The 15,275-nt window shown below is 42.6% G+C and overlaps 2 protein-coding genes across 3 annotated transcripts in view; one reads left to right on the plus strand and one right to left on the minus strand.

Moving 5' to 3' along the window:
• The window catches only part of agap3 (ArfGAP with GTPase domain, ankyrin repeat and PH domain 3), a 119,623-nt gene extending 111,775 nt beyond the window's left edge, over window positions 1-7,848 (plus strand). For both annotated transcript variants that reach the window (XM_005721465.2, XM_005721464.2), the window contains exons 17-18: window positions 3,490-3,745; window positions 4,833-7,848. In XM_005721465.2, the coding sequence (XP_005721522.1) occupies window positions 3,490-3,745; window positions 4,833-5,057 (481 nt within the window). In that variant the 3' untranslated portion in view covers window positions 5,058-7,848. The remainder of the gene's footprint in view (window positions 1-3,489; window positions 3,746-4,832) is intronic.
• A 4,403-nt stretch (window positions 7,849-12,251) lies between these two features.
• Window positions 12,252-14,705, minus strand: gbx1 (gastrulation brain homeobox 1). The gene is made up of 2 exons (XM_005721471.1): window positions 13,937-14,705; window positions 12,252-13,291 (listed from the first exon to the last, which is right to left on the minus strand). Exons 1-2 carry the CDS (start codon window positions 14,385-14,387, stop codon window positions 12,777-12,779), a joined length of 966 nt encoding a protein of 321 aa, XP_005721528.1. The 5' UTR covers window positions 14,388-14,705; the 3' UTR covers window positions 12,252-12,776.
• Window positions 14,706-15,275: the final 570 nt, after the last annotated feature.

The following is a 15,275-nucleotide window of genomic DNA, read 5'->3' on the forward strand; positions in this document are numbered from 1 at the left end:
AAGTTAAACAGCAGTGATCGGCCGTGAGATAACTCTGGATGACGGAGGAAGTTTGCGGCGAAGCAAACACCTCTTCTTTTTTTGGTTGGAGGCGCAGGCATTTTTATTGGGAACCTTAAGATCCCCTCTAATCCCTAAGCGACAGAGAAATTTAGAACAACTATGTGCTCGAGCCTGGGTGGGGAAATTAGTGTCTGTGTGCTTAGATGTCTGCTCGTATATAGAGAACTAACCATCAGTTCAATTTTCAAAATTCCCCCCCATGCTGTGAAGCTCACTCTCCTTTCCCTCTTTACCTCCCCTGCTACTCTTTCCTGGCACTTTGACATGCGAAATCTGCTGATTTTATTTTTCTTCCTCCTGCGGTGAGGAAGTGTCCTTTTCAAGGGTCTCAGTTTCCCCCCCCTGACTGTCTAAACCCTGCCTCTGTTTGGATTGTTTTTCAATTTCAAACAAAAGACAGAGGCGGGATTACCATTTCACTTCCTTTCACACTCTTTCAAGTGGCAGCAGCTGAGGTTTTTTTTTTTTTTTAAACCACTGCCTGGCTGTTCTAGCTTTTTTTTCTGGTCTGTCTATTCTTGCTGAATTTAAAGCACAGCATCAGCAGTGAGCGAGGCCTTTTTCTGCAGGTCTCCAGGGCTGATTTCGTAGTGAGGGCTAACAAAGTGCCCTCAGGGCTCCTTTCTGAGTTGTTGACGTCTTCCTAATGGCTCTCCTCAGCCTTTTTGTTTTCACATCTTGGTGCTAACTTTCTGCCTCATTTAGCTCATATCAATTCACTGGGCTTTACGGATTCAGCATCTCATTCAGCGTCCAGCTCTCTGAAGCAAACTTTGGACAACAGGTAGTTTTTAACCCTGCTCGGATTTTTGTTAAAGGTTGTAGAGTTTGCCTTCGGGATTACAGCCAGTCAGTCAGATTTCTGACAAACTTAAATGTCTTTGGCTGTAAAGAAGGGAAATAATGGTGGACGGCAGGACGGCCCCTTCCTGTTCTGAGCAGACCACCGATTCTAAGGCCAATTGATTTGCTAACCGGCTTGTCCCCACATAATGACTGAGTAGGGATTGATGGAGGTCTTACACCATAAAACTGAGCCACAGCAATTGCCTGCTATTAGGGCTGTATTGTTGTTCACAGAATACCCTCTGCCTAAAGAAAAGATTTGCTCATGCTGTAGCGGGGGGGGCTTTCTCCGTCATTGCTGCATTACATTACATTACCACATTCCCTTTGAGGTCATAATGAAAAAAAAATGTACCCATGTGTCTATAGGAGCAATTACTTTAAGGCTGTTTTGAGATGCGGGCTAAGTAGCTTTATGAGCTGCTGGGTTTTTTTGCAGTTAATCAATCTCTGCTTGGGTGCTGATAGAAGAAGACTTGCCCCTTTTTCATCACATCCTTAACTCCTGTAGTTAGGGCGGGTGCCAGGCTGCTCTGTGCAAGACTGACTGCTTTGTGAAGTAAGCCTGGCAGCTGACATATGAGTCTGAACACAGTTGCTGTCTGCGGTAAGTCGGCAGCCTCGGCACCTGGCTGCTAAGGCAATAAAAAGTAGTGGCGAAGTTTGGTTGCTGTTTTTAAAATGGTTGTTTCTGATTGAGATTTCGCTAACAGGATCTGTTGCTAAAATACTGTGAATAGATTAAAAACAACAGTGAAATTATCCTTTTCAGTATCTGCGTAGCCAAAAATTTGACCATACCATAGAGCTGCACTGCTGATGAAAAACACTTTGTATAAACGGTCCTTTCCTATGATGAACACAGGGAATGCACTTCTGCTGATATAAATTAGTGTGTGCTTCAAAAGTTTATTATTTGCTTTAATTGACTTTTTATCGGTTAGCGCTCCCTTAAACTTTTCCCCTTTTCTTTTCAGCCATTTTTTTGCAACTATTTTCACGTATGTGTGTCTGACCGTAAGTCTGTTTACGTGTCTGTATGTTTCAATATATGTACTTATCTTCACTGCGTAAGTTTTATTAATACTGTAAAGCACCCTATTTTTTGAAAAGTGCTATAAAAATAAAATTATTATTATTATTATTATTATTAACCCACAGATTTCTAATCTGTCCAAGAAATATCCAGCTGTTTGGGAAAGAAAAATATTTGTGAGCTATGTTTGGGGATTTCAGTTTGTGGGGAAATTGGCGAGGGGAAGAAAAGGGAGGAAAATATTAACAGATAAACTAACAAAACTCATAAATTCAATGGTAAATGGCCTGTATTTGTATAGCGCTTTTCTAGTCCCTAAGGACCCCAAAGCGCTTTACAATCTTACATGATGGATAGCTTAAACCAGAGCATGTAGAACTGTCTTACTTCATTTGTGTAAACCAGGTCTTTATAGTAAGCTGATACATACATAATGTTATTCACTGTGTAGAGACAGATTCTTCCACTTCTCATCCAAAGGTAATTTTTTAATAAATGATGATGAAAGCTGGCCATTATTTGATGATGAAATACAGTTGAATTGAGTTAGAGTGTCCGTTTGTACTTGCTGCTATGCCTCCACCCGCTGATAGAGAGTCCCATGAGAGCCTTGTCACTCTAGCCAGCGTTGCTGCTTTAACTTATCCTTACAAACCTTCCCCGTTCTGTCACTCACCCACAAATCCAAACAACAGCCTCTTTTTGCTCCTCTTATCACACCGACTGACAGGGTCACCGGGTTAGTACCACACTGGGCATGCTCAGTCATTCGCGTATTGATATTGATTTTTTTGTACAGTTTGTATGTGGGCACAGAATGAAATGGGGGGTCAAGATGGAGAGCAATAGATAGAATTCTGCCTGGTGATAGAGGATGGAGCCTTCCCTCATCCTCTATTCTCTGCTGCGGGCTGGAGTGAAGGAGCCCCACATCCCACTGTCCCTTTCTGGCTGCCATTCAGCCCCATCGATCTGACTCAGGGCCCAGCCACCCCAAGGGAGACTGGGGCTCTGAGACACACTGCCTCTTTTGTGGAGGGGATCCACCAGTTCAGACTGACAGCCGACAGTGCTGATAAAAATACGTCCCCCGCCTTCCCGTATTGTCCACAGCAGACATGCTGTTCAGGATGTGTAACCTTTAGAAAGCTGGCCAGGCTTTAACGGTCATGCTGACGACCATAATCACTAGAAACTGGAATATTGCCCAAAGCGTCACACCCTTTGGCATTCTCTCATCTTTCCAGCACATCTTGCTGTATTATTTCCCACTGTGATAGTGAAGGCTAGTCACTTTCCTGTGCTCTAATAATTTAGAAATGTCACTGCACTCCGGTGAGTCTCTTAGGCCAATTACTCTAATATTTCCCCTGTGTGTCTGCATTTCTCCTTTTGTACATGTCTTTGCCTTTACGTCAAGGCCTCTGAATTATAAGATACGTTTCGAGAAAGTTCTTTAACTTGGGTGCGAAATTGCTCATAGCGTGTTCGTCATGTTTCACCCTGCCTGACCTGCGTTGCCCCTGTCATTTCCTTCCCTCCAGGGAAGAGAAGGAGCGCTGGATCCGAGCCAAGTACGAGCAGAAGCTGTTCCTGGTGGGACTGCCCCAGTCAGATGTGCCTCTGGGGCAGCAGCTGCTTCGGGCGGTGGTGGAGGATGACCTGAGGTTGGTGGTGCTGCTGCTGGCCCATGGCACCAAGGAGGAGGTTAATGAGACCTACGGGGATGGAGATGGACGCACCGCTCTGCACCTCTCGTGCGCTATGGCCAATGTAGTCATCACACAGCTGCTCATCTGGGTGAGTGGGCTCCACTGAGCGTTGTTGGGAGCATTGTTAAAGGTGGATGAACATTTGTGATTTTAGGGGAAATTATCTGGAAATCTACACAAACTACTGTTTCATTGTATGTTTTGGTATAAATAGTAGCACTTAAGTACTTAGTATTAGGTGGCACTTTGAATTGGATGGACAACAGAGATATTTCAGTGAGTAACTGGGCATAATTTCACAACATGGAAGAATTCATTTGGCAATGTGAAAAAAAAGAGGAGAACCTTGGGGGAAGGCAAATGTAGGAGGCAAAATATTATAGAATATTAGTATTTTCACACAAAATTTCAATATACCTCCAATTAGCCAGTATAATGACTCAATGCAGTGCTGAGCAAAAGTCTTGAATCACCCCTCATTTGTTTCAAAAAGTGGTCTTGAGCAATAGTTCTCCAGGCTTTCTGAAGATCTTCAAGGGTTTTCTTTGGACACTGGCTGCTGTGGATTAGTCACGTGCCTGACCATTTTCAGAGGAGGGTTTTTCCTAAGCTGTTTAACACTGACTTACGAATCATTCAAGTATAAAAACGGCACTCACAACTTAGCAAAGAACCATTTTTTAATTAGTCATCATCACTATGTACAGAGGCGATAAGGAGAAAACAGTGTATACAAGAACTGGACTGAAAATCAGCCCTAACAGGTCTCAGTACATAAGGAGGTCATTACAATGTACAAAGCTTGCCTAATAGAGGCTGTGTCATACATACAGGTGTTCATACCAAATGTTGGCTTTTGTGCTTGTTCAGATGTAACAACGTCTTTCTTATATGCTGTATTTCCAACTTTCCTAGCAAAATACAAAGAAATGGGGGGTGGAGGATGGCTCAAGACTGCACAGTACTGTACCACCCCACCAAAAAAGGGCTTTTCACAGAGTGCTTTCAGGGAAATCAAAAACGTATCACATTATTACTAAATCTAATCAATGAACCTAAATCATAAGCATTAATTCCAGAGGACGTGCCAAAAATAACGTGTAGTTACTTGTACTTTATGCTTATGTCCTAAATTTGGCCTTTGTTCTTTTCTTGCCAACCATTCTCTCCCACAGTACGGTGTGGATGTGAAAAGCCGAGATGCCCGCGGCCAAACGCCGCTGTCCTACGCTCGGCGGGCTGTGAGCCAGGAGTGCGCGGACATATTACTCCAACACGGTTGCCCCAACGACACCAGCAGCCTGACCTCCGTGCCCACGCCCAACATGAGCCGCCGCAACCCCAACATCAACAACAACAACGCCCAGTGTGAGCTCAACCGCAGTATCAGCATCATGTAGGAGCCAGAAAGCAGCTGCAGACGAGCACCCACCTAAACCCACCCGTGTCTCCTCCCAGTACTTCCTCCTCTGTTTCTCACACTGTGTAACCCAAAACCAGTACGCACAGATAGGTATCAGGAGTGACGGACCTACTGCAGATATTCCACCGCGCTGACAGAAGCGGGAGCGTTTGGGGTTTCGGACATTGTACATTGTTTATTTTATATTATTATTTTTTATTCCTGTTGTTTGTTAAATTTATTCAATCTCGGTCTGAAGTGATCACGATGAGCTTTAAGCTTTTTTGTTTTTTAAGCGTCAACCAAACAAATGACTTACTTTGGCATTCATACCTACTCTACGAAAAGCATTTCCTTAATGCTTGAACATTTCCTTTTTATGTCTTCCCCTTCTGCGATGTGAACTGATTATACAGTGTGAATGAGAAACTTCCTTCAAATTTCCAATCCTAAGTGTAATAACATAAAACTGTAAAGAATAGTTTTAGAAGTGACAAAACACTGATGTGGGAAAGAAACTAAATCTCTCTTGATATCAGTGGCTGTTGCAGGCTTTCGTAATGATGCATGTCTTCAACACAGCTATCAAACTCTTGACATACTATTCATATACAAAGGCAAAGCAATTATAGTTAAAGAGTCCAAATGATTTAGATACTTAATTTACAGGGAAATGGATTCAGATCATCATAAAGGAGTTGATTGCACAATTCCTATCGGGTGAAATTGAGTCATTTCCTTCGCCACCCTTATTGTGATGCTCGGGTAAAAGTGTCCGTGACTACAAAGGAATTAAAGGGCATAATGTTTTATGACCAGTGAGCCACATGGCTTTGTACGCGTTCCTCTTCAATCAGAATTCATTCAGATTCAAAGGTTTGATTAAAGCAGTGAAATTGTGCCATTACAATCTTTTTGTTGGAGTAATTTCCCAAATGACAAGATTGTGTTGATAATTGACACAGATTCGCGCAATTTCATCCCGTGAGCGTCCTGGAATATCCACTCGCCTCCTGGGGCCGAAGGCTGTCGTATTTGGTACTCTAAAGAAGACTTCCTCTGTTGTTGCTGTGAAATGCATATACTGGTACTGTGTGTGTGCGCGCGCGCGTGTGCGTCCGTACACAACGCTACGATACGTTTGTGCTCGCGTGTTCGTGGGCATTTCTGTTGTTGAAAGGGCGCCGGAGAGGAGACAGAAACTGTCAGTGACGATTTGGGATCATAACTGTGTAACAATGTACAGACCACTGTAAAAAGTAGTTCTTCTTCCTTTGCCTTATTCCTTATAAGAAGTTTGAACTTAGTCGATGAGAAGCAGCCTTTTACCTTCTCCTTAAACCTCTGTGCTCTCCCCCTGAGAACCTGTCAGCCCGAAAGCAGGGAGCTAACAACGCGCATTCACGTGACTGACGTGAGACATTTAGGGATTCAAATGAGCAAAGATGTTCATATATACAGAGAGACGAGTATAATTAGTTTGCATTATTACAAATGTACAGTATTCCACAGACGTGATAAGCCAGCTCATTTAGAGTAAGTGGGACTCGGACGTAAAAATGACTTTAGATGGAGTCGGCACAATGTGGGTGTATTTCTCCTTTTATTAAACTGCCATTTGTGAGGTTTTAAAACATCTTGATTTTACGTGTTTACATAGGCAGAATGTTTGTTTACAGAGCAAGTTATGAACTTGGTACCTTATCTACATGGTTTCGTTGTTGCGTTACAGTATTCCTGTTTTCAGAGCCTACTGAAAATGACCATGGGGTCAAAAGAGGGTTTTGTTCATCCAGGCGATGGAGATACTGTAAAGGAAAGTTTTGACATTTAAAAAAAAATAATGCTTATTTGCTTTCTTGATGGGAAGATTGTGTACAGATGTTTTTCCAGAGCAGCCATATGAAGTAGTTATCAACCACATTTGGTAAAGGTTCTACTTAGGTACATTGCACCTTGTTTACAGAGCCGTTACCACGATGGAACTAGGCTTAATAAAGAAGTTACTCCATACGTCCCTATATTTCTGGGGTTTCTTGCTCTGGAGTTTATGCACACCTAACAGTCGTATCGATCTTCCTGTCTTCCTCCCAGCAAGAGGCGAATAAGCATATTTAATAAAATGTCAAATTAATCTTTGAAGACATCCCCAAAAGAAATCAAACTGACTTCTTTGAATTTACTAGTACTGTAATGTGATACTGGCCTTATTTCTGATCTTTACTTGACCAACCTGTTTCATTGAGTGCATTTTGTTGTCCAAGGGGATCAGTAAGAGGAGTTAAGCGTGTACAGTGATTACCCTTATTTACATACTGTAGATGATTTAAAAAAAACACTAGAAATCTGCCTGTTTTTCCCCTGAAAACAAGATGAAGTGTAAATATTAGCTTAATGCTTTTATCTGAAGACAAACTCCTGAACTGAAATGGTTTTCGGTCTTCCTGACCAACAAACCGTATTTTGATATGTTTTGTTTTGTTTGTTTGTTTCTTCTTTGGCATATTTTTTTAAGGTACTTCTGTTTGGTCTTGCCGTTAACCGACCATCTTTGGTACTTGTGTATAATGATGTACATTTAACATATTTATAATGCAGTATGTAAATATATTTTCTTGTTTTTGTTTTGTTTTTTGCTCATTTTCCTATTGTAATTCCTTTACATTCAGAACGTGAATCAAAAGCTAAAGAATAACTTGTTGTATGCTTGGATGCTTGGCTGACAGTTGACCTATTAATAAACACTCAAATAAAAACGATGTAGCCTTCCCTGGATTTAGGGAAATCAACGCATTTGTCTTGTGTATGTGTGTGTGTGTGGCTCACTCATTATCCATCACACTCCTGTCTCTCCCATCTCTTGTCTTGCTGTGCCTTAACGGTGAAGGTGAGGCTTTCTTTCAAATTAGAAGTCGCGTTTCCTCTTTTGCGTGTCCCTTCATCAAACTTCGTGTCCGAAACAACTCAGCCAGGCCTGCCTCGAGGTAAGTGAACCACCCTCTTCACTTCCTGCTCGAGGGACCCCCAACAGTTGCTGAAAGAGGATTAAGATAAAGAGCTGGGCTTAGTGTCAGGCAGCACAACACTGTGGGGAAAACTGAAAGATCTGTGTTCAGAGGAGTCAAGCCCTCACTAATCCACTTCTTATTTCCTGCTAATCTTGTCTCAGCATATCTTCATCCCCTTCCTCTTTCTGTTGGCCAGCATTGTTTGCTCTTTATCACCTGGTTTCTCTTTAGTTTCTCCTCTTCCTCCCTCAGCGCTGCCTTGAAATGGAGACCGACTCCCCCATGTCACGCTTTAAAGCTCTTAAAAACAAAATTTCTCAACCAACTTCCTTATTAGTAATTGGGTAGTATTGTTCTTGCTTACTTCACCTTGCGGATTAGTGACCTTCCTCTGGAGTCTCCTCAGAGGGAGGAAATTAATAGGGCTAATTTAGAATAACATTATCACCAGCTATCCTTTAGCAGCATTAGATGGGAGGTGTTCGGTTGCTGTCATGAAAAATCGAATCCTTCTCACATTCCTTTGAACTTATTTTCGTTTATACTCCTTCTCTTTTTGGCCTCTATGGACTAATCATGAGATATATATCTAACGATTCCTCCAGTTTGGCTTTCGATACCAATGAGCAACTATTTGGAGGAAAAGTTCAGTTTACAAAGAGCTGAGAGTTAACTCAGATTAAGGTAGCAGGCCATGAAACCCAGGGAATGTAAAAAAATGATATCAAATGAACCTTTAAAGGTAGTCTGTGGGACTATTGCAAGATCAGGTAACACTCTTGTGTTTTGTTTAATAATAATAATTGTAGATTTAAGATTTATAAACCTTCAAGGTCTTTAATGTCAAAATTTAAAGGGTTTGCTCGCACATATCTAAACTAGTGCTTGTCTGTTCTTACCTAGGGAGAAAAAAAAAGGTCTTGTAATTTATTACCATGCCTCGTGTCTTGGCAGACCCCGGCCACTTGTGTTTGTTGTGGTGAGACTGGAGCGCTTGTTTGCACCGCCGTGTGTTTTGATATTTCATCAGGGCTTGCTAAACAGTGAGGAGGGCTCTCTGCCGCCCACCTCTTCTCAGACAAATTGCCTCCGAGATTGCAGAGGTGGGTCTGAGGCTGATGGATGGGCACACAAAGACCTGACGAGACCATATTTGCAAACATTAAATCCATACTTCCCTTATGCAGAAGCTGCTTGGCCGCAGGTCACCGGCAGTGAGTGATGCACCCAGTCCTGATATGAATGCTGCATCAAGGTGGCACTGAACAAATGTTTATCTTACATGTTCCTTGCTGCCTGTCCTGATGTGGATGTGTTCTGTTGCTCCCTGTTTTTCCTCCTCTTTTCAATCTTGCAGTCTCTTTAACCAGTAATTATATCCTCTCTTGCCCTGACCCTCTCTCCTCTCCTGAATCCCCCACAGACTTAAACATCCATTATCAATTCCAGCTCCATCATGTCTGAGCAGTACATCCATGTTGCACCCTGCCCTTCCTGACTGCCCCACGTCTCCATACTCATTTCCCCATCCTCTCAGTGATCGACCTCTCTTTCCCTACTTGCTGCCCAACCTGGCTGCTTCATACCCACCGTGCCATCTTCCTCTTCACCCTCCTCTCACTCCTTTGTCTTATATAAACGCTCTGTTCCCATCACTCTCTCCCTTTCCCTCCTTCTTCCCTTACTTTTTCTCCCCTTCCCCGTTGGCTTTTGCCTGCATTTTGCTGTTAATTTGCCTGAGAATGCATTAGCTGTAATGAAGGCTGAGGGCCGAGGGAATCCTCCAGGGTTCCATTAATCATCCCCCCTCAGACAGGCAACCTTGATTACAAGTGGCAAGAAATTCATTAGAGCCGGGCCTCTGACAACTCTTATCTCCGCCACTAGATCTGACTCATTAGGCAGCCAAATTAAAGCTATGATGGCCCTGATGAAACTCATCGCTTGTTTATCTTGTGCGATTTGATGCATCTGCCCATACATCACTGTAGCCACGACCGTCCGGACCCTCCCAAGAAGTCAGGCCTCCAGTCGGCGCTGAGCAGCCTGCACACTCACACAACCAAGCCAGTAATGAGCTCCCTCGCTTTCCTCCCTCCCTTTCTCTCTCTCTCTCTCTCTGCAGGTGGGAATGAGGGAATAGTTACACGTCTTTGCTGGAAAGAACTTCTGATATTTCAATTTGTGATTCAAGTAGCACAATGGCAGAATATGGAGTCTCGAGATTGAAGTGTTTACTGAATGTGCGGCTTAAAAAGAACAGACTGTTAGAAACTTTGAATGGATTAACACAGTAACCCGAGAAACTCAAGTCTGCTACACATTACTCTCCTCCAGAAAGCTTCTGCACGTTAATAATTCATTAATAATAACAGCAATATTATTTCTTTCCACACTAACAGCTCTAAACCTGCAGGATCTCAGTGATAACAGCCAGTGCCTATCATGAGTTTTGTCATGGCTCCTCATCGTCAGTCCCTCCATGCAGCGCATGCATGGGGTCTGAAATAGCTGTGGCACTCTGGCACAGTGACGTGGAAATAACCAACTATGTTAGTCAGCTCTTGGACCATAATCAAACTTCCACTGCACCTTCACACGATCATCACTCCTTGAATCCCCATGTGAGTGTCACAATCTTAATGCATGAGGTGGACGGTGAATTTAAGTTTACTACTCATGGGTGCCCGGGTCATGAAGTGTCTGTTTATGCTCTGAGGTCAAGCCTGTATTCAACAGAGGCGTGAGGAAAATTAAATGTAAAGATGATTATAGACGTCTGTTGCTATTTGAGATTAGTTTTTTTTTTAAAAACCCAAACCCACCTTATTGTGGCAAAAGTTTAATTTCATGAAATATTAATTATCTGAGGAATCCTGCCCCATTATCATATTTCAAATGATAAATAAATAAACGTGATCTGACGTCTACTGAATCTTTCTGGAATCACGAAGACCATCTGATATAAAGTTAAAAAAAATCCAACATAAGATTTTGTGCAAGCAGCTCAGAGACAGCGTGTAAACCGAGAACCGTGATGAAAGTTTTCACAAAAACACCAAGCCTTCCTCCTGTAATAGGGTAGCTGTTTCTGGTTAGAGATTATGTTAATACTGCTGGCATGTAGAGTACAATTTCCGATTTGATTTCATTTAGCACCGCTTTTATTCGCTCACGTCTGTTTCTGTAAGTACAAGACGAGTAACTGCATTTACTAGCTACAGGTCTGTGTATGTATCCTGAAGAAAATCCGCGTTTTAGGAGCAACATAGCTTCTTACAATCATAACATTCATTAGAAATCAAACTTATAAATATCGTCTACTTCGGCCATTGAAACAAAAGATGAAATACTTCATATTTTAGTAAATCTCGAAAGATGTCGACATTTCTGAGGGATATTAGTTGTATTAAAATGATGCATAAAGTATCTATTAGGTGACACAGCACCAATAAATTATGCCTTCAAAGCGGACTTTAATGCGTCCTATTAAATGACTTCTTGTTCATATTTAGTTCTTTTTGGATCGATTTACAAGAAAAAATTTTTAGCGCCACGAGATTAAAGAGCAGATGTCTGTTTGTGTCGGTGCAGTGACTGATAGAGAAGTTCATTACAGAGTGTTGAATGTGCTCAGCCTAATGAGGATCCATCAGTTCAGTTGAGACAACATGGCCTCCTAAAGAGAAATCAATCACTGCTGCTGCTACCTTAAAAAAGACTGTTCCACGTCTCAGGTCCTTGATGTATCTAAAATAAAATAAAAAATAAAATAAAATAAAATAAATAATTAATAGATTCTAAAAGAATTTGCAACTTCAGGAAATTAAGACTAACAGATGTGCAGCAGAAGCTATGAAATTACACAAAAACAGACATTAATGTGCTTCTAACGCCTCACTGAAACTCTCTAAAAAATGCTTTAAAAAGGTCTTCTAAGTCCAAAAAAAATGAACAGAAATATTTTTTATGATAAAATTTCAACGTTTCATCAGGATATATTTTTAGTCAAAACAGCCGCCTGACCGTAGTTTTTTTTTTAAAAATGAACTTGTTCAATAATCTTTCGTGATGTTTAAACAGTAAAGGCCACCTTTGTTTTCATTTTAGCGTAATCAAATGATTTCAACAGCTGTTGCTCTACATTTTAATAACAATGATTCAACCTGGATTCCAGCTTTCGTATAAAGCGATTTATTAGGTCAATATACTTTACAGTTGTCTCTTGTTTGGTCGTTAATTCCTTCACATTTTTTTTGTTCTTCCACAAATAGCTTTAAAAGGTGGTTTCTACACTTGCCAAACAAAAAACGCCTTAAGTTACATGCAAATGTCTCCAACAAATTGTACGAAACACAAAACAAACAAACAAAAAAATAAATCCAGAATAGCTTCATCAAATGAGGACATGCACATAACCAACAAAACAGTTTGGCCCTACATATAAATACTTAAAAAAATCTTTACAGTCGCATCTCATAGTGCTCATTTGTACCAGTTTTTACCCATTTATATTTACATATTAACAGAAACAATAAATAAAAATGAGAGCATATTGCCAAATAATTGGTCTGTCTGTGAGTAAATCCTCTTCTCCCTCAGACAAAATAATTGGAACATCCTTTTTGTGCTTCATGCGTTCAACAAATCAGTGGAACCTAGAGTCAAGTGTTTCTAATAATATTCTTTTTTTTGATTTTCATCTCAGTTCATGGCCTGGTCCCTTGCTCTATTTGTTGATGCTGACTCCTCACAGCGAACCTGTTGACGTGCACCGGGATGGGGACCACAATTTTGGGATTTCTCACCGGTTCTCCCGACCGGTTGTTGACGTTGCCCGCTTTGATCCGTTTCCACTTGGCCCTACGGTTCTGAAACCAGATCTTCACCTGCACCTCGCTCAGTTTGAGTGCGTGTGCGATCTGGGAGCGTTCAGTCAGAGAAAGGTATTTTTTACAGTGAAACTCCTTTTCGAGTTCGAGTAGCTGCTCGCTGGTAAAAGCTGTTCGTCTCCTCCGGCTCTTCCCTGCTGAGCTGCCGGTCGGTAGCGCCTCCTGCGAGCCCGTTTTTAGTTTGCTCTTCTGGGACAGGGCGCCGCAGTTGTTGCCGTCCGAGAAACTTTCGTTCTCGCTGTCCGCGGAGCTGTCCTCTCGGTCGCTGCAAACGGTGTCTGCTGATTTTAGGTCCAGCTTCTCGTCGTCTGAACTGTAGAGTTTGGTCTCGCCTAAAATGCGAAGATAAACAAAGAACACACGCAAACATACGCATTTAGTGATTTTATAGTTTATGATCCCGCAAATCAGCGGTGACAGCTGCAGATGTCTCACAACGTTGGACGACACTTGGTGTGTTTTGGGGGAAAAAGGCTGGCAGAGATCATGTGAAAGAACTTTTTTTTTTCTTTTTTTGAAATTTCAGAAAAAAATCAGATCAGTCATGCTGAATCATCAGCGGTTTGTTTGTGGTCACTCAGTTGTTCCATAAGTTTCCACCGCAATGCTGCATCCACATATAGACTGGAGTTCTTGGCATTTAGCTCTGTTTTATGCTATAATCAAGACTGGTTCAGAAATCATTCCAAATGCGGCCTTTTAAAATAGCAAATGTGCCTGAAACGGCAGTTCCCTCATAAAGCTTCGCTTTATGCTGCATACTCAGGATTTAGTAAAATGCATTTTAATCAAGAGCTCTAAATGTGAAAAGATGAGATTAACTAGAACTATACACCATACCTGCTAATTCATCTTCACCCAAGAGGCCACTAATCTCCGCTTTATCGCATTTTACGCACAGTGGTCACTTTTACGCGGCAGCCCCCGAGGCTTAAATATAATGAAAGAGAATGACTTGTAGAAGTGGTTGAGCCTACCTGATATTGTCTGAAAAGTTTCCGAGAAGTTGAGCATCTCAGAGCTCTTGTCCCGGCTGTGCAGCTCCTCGGAGTGTGGGCTTTCTTGCCTTCTCGCTCCCGGGTCGGCAGCGCTTAAACGTGGACCAGGCAGCTCTTGTGGTGGATAGAAACTGTCCGGGGGATCCGAGAAACTTGGCATCGTTGTTGTGAGCGCAACCATGGACGGCACCCCCTGTCCCAAACTGGCACAGAACGTGTTGGTGAGTCGTCCCGCAAAAGAAGCCAATGGCGCGAGTGGAGGTATACCAGACGATAAAGGAGAATGGGATAAAGCTTGTGGGATAACCAAAGGTCTGTATGGCATGAACATAGGATAGCCCGTGTAGAGCAGGTGTCCCGGTCTGGGCTGAGGGGTCCCTATCAGGGAATCGATTGAAAACGCCGTCCCTTGCCCGCCTGGTCGCTGCATTTTGCAGGCAAACACTTTTGTTCGGTGAAAACTTGAAAGCAAATGTCCTTCCGTCGACGACGAGCAAAACTTTCAGTTTAAAGAGAGCGTGAATTGAAAGTAGATCCTCTGCTGTGTTGTCATCCCTGGAAGTAGACCTCTTCTTCGGATATGTGCGCTCTAAATGCTTCAGTCAGTCGGACGCTTTGTTGTGTGCACCAGCGCTACCCTTTCCCTCTTATTTGTCACACACTGAGACATAAACACACGCTCCCTCTTTCTATCTGTCCCCTCTTTCCAACTCCTCCCTTCACCCCTCTCTGATGCACAGTGTGTGTGTGCGCGAGGAAAGAGAGGGCGAGAGCGCATTGGTTATCATCTGCAATACAAGAAGAATGAAAAGGGGGTGTTTCCCTGGGGGCTCATCCATCTTCCTCAAATTACGCTTCATTTCCTTATTCAGCCTCTGACTTTTTGGCCGTCTTGAGAGGCGGTAGTTTCCCAGTGGAGACCAAATAGACGAGTCACCCCCCTCATCCACCCCTCCTCAAGCCCTCCTCCCCTTTTGCCAGGTTCACCATTGACTGCAAAACGGTGTGAGAGACTGTTCCAGCCCTTCCCCTTCTATAATCGTTGACCACACCAACCCAATCAGCTATTATTAATTTTGATTGATGATAAGTAATTACTCTGGATTCAAGGGACAGCATAAAACAACGGTGGCTTTTGTTGAAATATTGGGACCGATGGGCATCAGAGTCGGGAGGGAGGAGAGGCAGATGTTTCTCCCATTCTCCGCGGCTAAAAACAATGCGTTTGGCTTCAGAAAGAAGAAGTGCCACGACAATCGCTCCCCGGAGAGAGAGCAAGCGAGGTAGAGAGAGAGCGAGAGAGAGATGCTGCTTGCGA

Source organism: Pundamilia nyererei, unplaced genomic scaffold, assembly GCF_000239375.1.
Source record: "Pundamilia nyererei isolate P.nyererei 1_Seehausen unplaced genomic scaffold, PunNye1.0 scaffold00004, whole genome shotgun sequence".
In the NCBI taxonomy this organism is placed as follows: Eukaryota; Metazoa; Chordata; class Actinopteri; order Cichliformes; family Cichlidae; genus Pundamilia; species Pundamilia nyererei.